The sequence below is a fragment of the Protobothrops mucrosquamatus genome, unplaced genomic scaffold (assembly GCF_001527695.2).
Source record: "Protobothrops mucrosquamatus isolate PMUCROS unplaced genomic scaffold, P.Mucros_1.0 scaffold244, whole genome shotgun sequence".
Taxonomy (NCBI): domain Eukaryota; kingdom Metazoa; phylum Chordata; class Lepidosauria; order Squamata; family Viperidae; genus Protobothrops; species Protobothrops mucrosquamatus.
This window is the reverse complement of record NW_015386594.1, coordinates 249,434-258,256: the sequence shown is the minus strand read 5'-3', so window position 1 is coordinate 258,256 and position 8,823 is coordinate 249,434. Positions and strand designations below refer to the sequence as shown.

At 36.2% G+C, this 8,823-nt stretch overlaps 1 protein-coding gene across 1 annotated transcript in view; it reads left to right on the top strand.

Moving 5' to 3' along the window:
* The window catches only part of ATP9A (ATPase phospholipid transporting 9A (putative)), an 83,658-nt gene that overhangs the window by 29,664 nt on the left and 45,171 nt on the right, over positions 1-8,823 (top strand). Inside the window, exons 4-9 of the mRNA XM_015814367.1 lie at positions 241-349; positions 2,091-2,149; positions 4,008-4,059; positions 5,221-5,315; positions 5,553-5,633; positions 7,566-7,641. Of these exons, the coding sequence (XP_015669853.1) occupies positions 241-349; positions 2,091-2,149; positions 4,008-4,059; positions 5,221-5,315; positions 5,553-5,633; positions 7,566-7,641 (472 nt within the window). The remainder of the gene's footprint in view (positions 1-240; positions 350-2,090; positions 2,150-4,007; positions 4,060-5,220; positions 5,316-5,552; positions 5,634-7,565; positions 7,642-8,823) is intronic.

Here is an 8,823-nt window from a genome sequence, read left to right as displayed (position 1 = left end):
ACATCATATGCTTTTTTATCATATTATATAACATTATATAACATCATAAAATGTTAGTCTCTTCTGAAAAGAAAATCCATTTCTTCTGAAATGGTTTCTTCTGAAATAGAAATTTTAACTGAACATTTCTGACTCTATGTTGTGATCATCCACTAACTTCCCAGGTCTCCAGATAAGTTATTTGGATTTAATCTCTTTTGTTTGACTAATCCTCCACCATTTCTCTTTCTGCCTCTTTAGGGCTTTGTGCTTGCTGTTACCATCATCCGTGAGGCTGTGGAAGAGATCCGATGCTACATGCGTGATAGGGAAGTGAATTCTCAGATTTACAGCAAGCTCACAGCAAGAGGTCAGGAAATTGGCTCCAGCTTTCTGTCTGTTTGCAACTCTGTCAAAAGATAATGATAATCAAAACAGCAATTTTGAGAAGAAGGGGTTGACTGGTGAAGGGGAAGATGTCAAATATATGGACAGAACTTTTAATTGTCCCTTTGGTGACTTGGGCCAAAGCAGAACTTTGTAGTGTCCTGTTGAAAGAGTGCTTTGCTCTAACAAAACCTTCCTGCTAATGATTATTTTTTTACAAGGCAAATTTATAACATATATAAAATTTGTAATTATTTGAAGATCTGGTAAATAAAAAAAATATATGCTGCCATTTGCACATAATGATAGGCCATGATTTAGCAGCCTGAAATTTAAGTTGCTAAGTTTTTGGAAGCAGAAATTCCCTAAACAAATGTCATTATGGTTTAATTCAGTATGTGAATCATAAATTATGGTTCATGGCTTACTTTCTTGTACAAACTCTTACAACTGGAATTGAGCAACTAAACACTAATTATAACCATAAACATAATTATGGTACAGTGTGATATATGAATTCACTTGTTAACTGGTTTCAGATATTCAAATATTAAGTAAATATTACTGTAAACAGTAAACAATAATATTAGGGCTCAAACTACAGGTAGTGTGAGCCCTAATAGTGTGGTTCATCAGCCAGCATGTATGTCAATAGTGTATAATAATTAGTCAACAAATCATGGATGAATATGCTTATTGTGAAGCTACCCATTATCTTTTTATCTTTATTTGTTTGGAGGATACAATGGGGAGGCAGGCATCCATATGTAAAGCAATGTAGACAAAGGTAATAAATGGAAAGGGGATAACAAAATATGCATATGAAAAGGCACTCTTAATTAAAACAGGCTTTCCTTCTCTTTCTTTGCTAAGAACTGAGAAGAGAAAATAACAAGGCAAAAATAATCTTTGCTGTGAAAAACTTTGAATCTGTTTGTACTTTTAAATTTCATAGTGGACATTCACATTTGCTATTTTTTAAAATTGCATTTGCTTTCTGGGATACTGAAAATATATTTTGGGGGGAGGAAAAGATAATTCTATATTTATCAGATGCAAGTTCGTTGAATATGTATCTTTTGGCCCAGTTTTGTCCTTAAATTTGCAAATGCTGGATTTGATATCTTTTCTAGGCTTTTGTTTTAAGACTTTTGTTTTCTTGCTTTCCTCTCTCTACAATTCATGAACACAAAGCATAGTAAACCAGATCAGCATTTTTTTAAAAAAAAAATATTCTATGAAATGCAAAGAGACCCCCTACCAAGAGAGCACTGCTTTGATATAGATCATTGGCGTTTACCAGCTGTATCAAAAAACAATATTTTCTCAAACCTTTTGTGCTCTGTTTTGCAAGTCATGATGTGTAAGGTCTCCTAAAAGCCAAATGTTTCTTGGAAGAGTGGGGAGACTATTTTTAATTTGTGTCTACATTTTGTTGATCTTTTGCTTTGGCTTTCTGCTTCAAATTTAAAGGCATGCAGGTCATTTGTACTGTTCATAGCTGCATAAAACTACTCTACAGTGTTTTAAAAATGAGGTATTGTTCTTTGCTAATACTTGTTGAGTTTTTAGCATCAAGGATTATACCAGCCATGGAAAGATGCCAAATAATTCCCTCTGAATTGTATGCGGGAGGGTTGTCACTGAGAATGCTCAGTGAATGTCTTGTGAAGAATTATACATACTTTTGAAGAATTTTAAAGCAGTATTTGTTTTGTCTTCAGGGACAGTGAAGGTGAAAAGTTCTAATATTCAAGTCGGGGATCTTATCATTGTGGAAAAGGTATGACTGGATTTAAAAAATGGGAATATTTTCCTCAGCACTCTTATAACACTAACAGAGGAATCAGCATTTAGCAGATGATGATGATGTTAATGATATCCATTCAGTTGTGTCTGACTCTTGGTGATTCTGTGGGCCAAATCTCTCCATATCTGCCAATCGTGTACTACTTCTTTGAGTTATTCTGTGCTCTGGAAGGTGTCAGTTTTGATGGTGTAGCAATTAATAGTTAAAGCACATTGAACAGCAGGTTTCTTCCATTTCATGCCTTTTGATATGTTTATTCAATAACCAGAATTTTAAGCCAACAAATCTGATGGGCACCAAATTGAGAAGGCTGCTTCATAATTGTATGCAAAGTAAAATATATTGCTAGAGCTACTAGACGGAGACTGCAAACATCTAGATGACCAGTACATGACAGCACAGTGCTTTATATACTTCCAGCCCTTTGCTGGTCTATTGTAATCAACTGGATTTACCACCCATATCTTATAGCCTTAATGCTTGTTTAGAAGTTCATTAGATTTTCAGGTAGGAAGTTCCATTATTTGATCAGCTTTGGACCGAAGGTTGAAAGCCTGGTTTGGTTTTCAAACCCCTTTAGGTGTTTTTCCCTTTTCAGAAATGCTGGTGCTGACATTAATGCAAAAGGAAACTTTCTGAGGATATTACTGGAGCCACTTTCAAGGTAGAGAAGAATTAGGAGGAGAGAACGTCATACTACAAAGATGAATTTGGCAGGAAGACCTTCTCCACAAAGAGCAGCATTCTGTTATCATTAGACTTCTTGGCAGGTTGAAGGGAACGTCTTCACTGGCAATCTTCCTTTTTTCTGTGCAAATTAATAGAGACACAGCAAGTTCCATTGGCTTACATGGATGAGAAAAAAGGTAGTTGCCCTGAAAACAGATGTAACAGTAAAGGGAAAACTACCTCCCTGATAAGGACATTTGGGGGCAGCAGAACCATTGCAATGGAAGGAAACGTCCCCAGATTAGCTATTTTCAAAAGACAAGGATTTTTTTCTTTCTTTGCTGGATAACTGCTCAGACACATGTTTTCAAAGCAGTAGTTCCTGCTTATATTATCATCTTAAATGGAAGTGGTTCAGGGCAGCTGTCAAGACCCCATAGGCTATGAAGTCTCCAAAATCTGTTTCGCTTTAGCAAAAGCCTGAAATCTTGCTAGTATCACACTTCAGTTCAGTATTCAGGTTTGATTTTTAGAAAATTCATCTATCTCTACTTCACTGGTCTTAAGAGCTTGCTCTTTTTTTGGTCTTTGGCAATCATTCAGGATTTAATTATTTAAATTTTATACTTTTACTTTCATGGAATGGTGATTGTATAAAAATATCTAATGTAATAACCATTTTGATGTAAGAATAAATGGATATACTATAATGGTAAAATATTCTCTTTATTTCTATATCACTTAAATAATAAATAACAGAATAACAGAGTTGGAAGGGACCTTGGAGGTCATCTAGTCCAACCTCCTGCTCCAGCAGAAGTCCCTATACCATTTAAATTTCATTTTTCTAAATTGTCTCTTTCTATTATGGGTGACCTAGAAGAGACTGACACTGGATTTTGAAGTTATATAATCGCTTGTGTAACACAGCTCTGTGAATTTAGTTTGGATGGAATCATACAATCTCTATATAATACACAATAATTGGCCTATCGCAGTGAGCTCCTTCACTTAATAATTGTTCTGCCCGAGTCATTGATTGAGATGGGCAGCTATAGAAATTGAATGAATGAAAAAAATGCACCTTCTTAGTTGTATGTTCTATTTCCGGTCAAAATTATGGACCCAATATTCACTGACTGCCTTTCTTTTCCCAATGAAGAACCAACGGGTCCCTGCTGACATGATTTTCTTGAGGACATCAGAAAAAAACGGTAAACATCTGGAACCCATTGTGAAAATAACCATTAACCTTTTGCCAGTTATAGGGGACATAATAATCATTTTGAACATGTAACCTAAGCAGATACCATTTTAGACTTGGTGAGTCTGACCAACTCAAACACTCATTTTCAATAGCTCAGGCTTCCTTTTTATTTTATAATTGGTGATTTTAAAAAAAAAAAAACATAGAGCTTGTTTATCTTGCAGGACGTCCTGTTGTGTAAGGTCAAGCAGTGTGAAGGAAAGAGAGATTGATGTGGCATGCTGGCGGTAGCTTGGGCTTCACTGAGCTTCATATTAACTTCTCTTCTGAGATGTCTAGCCATTTGTTCAGGCAGCTGGCAAACTCTAGACTACCAAGGCTTTGTGTTTATGCAATCAGCAATTCTGAGGCTTCTTCATTATATTTATTTACTTCTACCTAAATTGAACTGTGGGGAAAGAAAAGCACAATTTGAAAACTACTTCGGAAAGTGAAGACAGTGGGATCCTGCCTGGGTGTGATAATATTTATCAAGGGAACAGCTGCCAGTAGCACTGTTGACTCAAGTGCAATCATATTATAGTCATGGTGGTCACAGTCAGATTGTTTATAGGTCATACAAAAACTGTGACCCACATCAAAAGATGGTTTGGAAGCACAAATGGAGCTGCTCTCAACACTGGAGTTATAGGGTTATTATTTATCTTAATATTAGCCCCCCCCCCAAAAAAGAATGTATAAAAGTAAATGGTAAAACCTCTATTTGCAACTTATCTACAGAGGTATTTCTGATTTGTGCAAAGTATCAGTACTTAGAGTCTACTACATGGATGTTGTCCTTTCTGACATGAAAGTGATGAGATCTTCACCACCACTTTACATGAAGTCCAACATGCAAGGAAGGGACCACATTGAGGAAGGCAGATCTACTCTATTGGCTATTCTAATTTTTTCTCAGTGTGCTGTTTGCTATTTTTTTAAGGGGAGTCTCTCAGATCAATTAATTATAGGTAAAACACATCTCTGATCACTGAGTTACGATTCTTCCCCTACTGTACCATGTAGGCTAAACTTTTCCATAAAGCATTTGCTTTAAATGATGATATTTATATTTCCTATATATAGCATGGGGGAAAAATCTCATTAACTCAGATGAATATTTCTATAGGGTCCTGCTTTCTCCGAACGGATCAGCTGGATGGTGAAACAGATTGGAAACTGCGTCTGCCTGTCAGCTGTACTCAGAGGTTACCTACTGCTTCTGTACGTAACAGAAACATTGTTTTAATTATACAACCTAACGTGCCATTAAAAACAAATCTCCCACTGATATATTTGCTTTTCACACCAATTTGTAGGCTATGTGCTGAATGAAATCTTGGGTCTCTTGTTTCTATAGGGGAGCTGTAGGGGAGCTTTTTGTGTGTTTTTTTTCTTTTAAATGTCATTATGATGAATTTTGCCCCTTTTCTGTCTTCAAGTTCTCCTCTTCCTTTGTAGGACCTTCTTCAGATCAGGTCATATGTGTATGCAGAGGAGCCAAACATTGACATCCATAACTTTGTTGGGACATTCACAAGAGTAAGCACTGACTTTGTTGCTTAACAAAAGAAAAAAGTAAAATTGTCTCTTAGAAACGTCAGGAGAGGCTTAAAGGCTTATAAAACAATATTTGGAGATGTTCTATATGTTCCCTGTAGATTTTAGACCAAGGTAATGCTTTCTGTAATGAGCTTCATTTGGGTTATGTGTTGGATGAATTATCTTTTCATAAGGAGGGATTTTGTTTTTTGACAAAGAGAACATTTACCACATAATCTCCCAGGTCTGTCCCAAGCATTGTAGCTTGAAGCTTAAGGAAAAACAGTCAAGTTGGCCACTAATGAAGTATTTCATAAAGCTCCAAGTTGTTTTGGAGAGTGCAATTTTTATACCCGGAGAGTACACAGCTTTTAAGATAAAAATTATATCATTCCATAGATATTTGTAATTAATCTTACCAAAAATGATTGGAGACAAATGGCATAAAGTATAGTTTGGTCTTGTACTACAATCTTGTAAGAGGTAATAATAGAATTGGCACTGATTTTTTTTCTAAACAGCATATCGTCAAATATTACCGTATGTCCAATTTTCTAATCAATATAAAGATGGGAAATGGTTTAGGTGCCAAACCATTGCTTGTCTTAACTAAGCTTATTAACAAGCCATAGTGGTCAGTACATCAGTAGAATTAGATCATTATGGGGAACATCTTGGTAAATCAAAAGCTTGATGTGTTACTTTAATATTATTTGGGAACCCAGCCATTGTAACTTATTCTACTACTTAAAACAAACCATGGTTTACAGAAGGATATTTAAAAGGGAGACATATAAGGGTTTGTTCAATTCAAAAAATGCTTTGATATTTAAAGTGCCCAGGTCGATCACTAGTTTTGATTCAAGGCAGTAGAATTATGTACCATCCTGACAGTTATTTTAGCAGTTTGAGTTTTCCTAAACACTTCGGTTTATTAATTTCAATTGACAAAAATGATATGTAATTTTGGATGGTTGAGGGGAGAGAAAGGCTGGAAGGAAGAGGACAGATTTCAATGAATTATTTGCCCTGAATCATAAAAGGATTTTTATCCCATAGGTGCTTTTCAAAAGGCAAGTGGACTTTCTTGTGTTTTTTTCCCCCTTGAAGACATTTCCTTCTCATCCAAAAAACTTCTTCATTCTGAATGAATCAGTTCTTTCAGCCAGAACTGAAGAAGTTTCAGTTTGAGAAGCAAAACTTTTTCAAGGGAAAAAAAAAGAAAGAAAGTCCAGTTGCCTTTTGAAAAGCACCTTTGAAACAACCATGACCTGGATGGTTGAGAATCTCCATAGACAAAAGGGTTCTTAATATAATGTGTGAACCGTGGAGTTAAGATTGTTGGTTTACCTAGTGCAGGGGTAGGCAGCCTTGGCATGGCTGGCTCAGGAATTCTGGGAGTTGAAGTCCACGAGTCATAAAAGAGCCAAGGTTGCCTACCCCTGATTCCTAGTGCAAACTTATCTTTTATAACTGGAATAAACTATCTTCAGGTTCAAGCTAATATCACTGTTTGCCTTTCTTGCTTGACTTATTTAAAATGAGTTGCTCAGAAACAGCTACAGACAACCACACAACAATTCCTGAACCTTTTAGATTTGAATGATAATCTATGATGTAATCTGCAGGCTATTGAGCGTACATCACCATAATATGTCAGGGTGTCCTGTTATCGGGAGCTGCAGTTCAACAGTTGCTTCTTGCAGCCTGCATCACTGAATGTCTGGATATATATCCCATTCTAACATTGGCTTCGCACCTGTGGTGACAGAGAAAGAACACTGAGGTCTTTCGGCATCTGAAGACTGAAGTGCTGAGAAATTTAAACATCTCTGACCATTTATGAGATTCTAGAAATGGTGCGTGAACCTTTTTTTTTAAAAAAATGCACAAGACTCTTAATTATTTTTATTTTTTCCTCGACTCTTTCAGGAAGACAGTGACCCTCCTGTGAATGAGAGCTTGAGTATTGAAAATACCCTCTGGGCTAGCACAGTAATTGCTTCAGGTAAGGCCTAATGTGTGAATTTCTCAGGGAGTATGTTAGCAATTTTTTTTTAAAAAAAATCTCTCTTTGTAATTGAAAATAATCATCTCTTGTCAATGGAAATTAGGGGTTGGAATGAAGTTTTCCACTTGTGCTAACACCACCAGGAGTTTGAGTTGACATCTAATTACCCCTTTGGACATTTATAGATGAGAAGGCCTTTGGAATTTCAATAAATAACCTTTGGAGAAAGCATCCACTGCTAGAATAGCACTTAATTGCTCCCTATATTGACATTTTAAATCTGTTACAGAAAGGGTGACAGGGGGATTTTTAAAGGGAAGCTGGGATAAAAGATCTGCAAATAAATGGGGTTCCCCATTTGTGACTCCAAAGGAGAACATCTGATAAAAGAGCAGATGTATCAGGCTGTAGTTAGAAGAAATCAAAGGCTTTTCTCTGAAGCGTATTTCAAGAAACAATTCAACTGTCACTCCCCTGAGATGGCTAAATATACCCACCTCTTTCTATATAAGCTTTCCATCATGTTGAACATTTAAGGCATGGATGTGCAGCTTCAGGGAGGGAAGTTCAAGGTACTTAGCTGAATCAGAGGCATGTCAAAGGCAGAACCCTCAAAAGAGAGGAGACCAAAAGAATGAATTGGGTAGTGCCAGAATCGTTTCTTTGATTAGTTTGTTCTGTGATTTAATCAGACAACTTTTGTGCCATGTGTTGCCTGCATTCTTTGCTGAAGCTCCCTTGAAATTTGCCACCCTCTGATATGTTGTCCTTGCGGCTACCAAAATTTTCAGCCAGCATAACAATTGGCTGTGATTTCTGAAAGCTGCCTGTTTGACAGATATGAAGACAACAGATTGAGGGATGACAACTTCTATATATGTATGTTTTTTGGGTTTGATTATTATAGTGTATGCGTGGAGTTTTAAAAAACATAATTTACTGGAGTAAAAATTCTTAAATTCTCCCAAAAGGTTTATGTAGTGTAAGATGCCACTGAATGTTTAATCTCAAAGAAGGTAACCATAATTTATATTATTCGGATTAATCATGATACCTGTTCTTAGCTGTATTTTAAATTAAAATTATATCTTGTTTAGTTTAGGTCTCAGCTGTGTACTTTTTCTCTTGACACTAACAGTTTTCATGTCCTAGTCTCTAAACATCATTGTTTACCCCCCA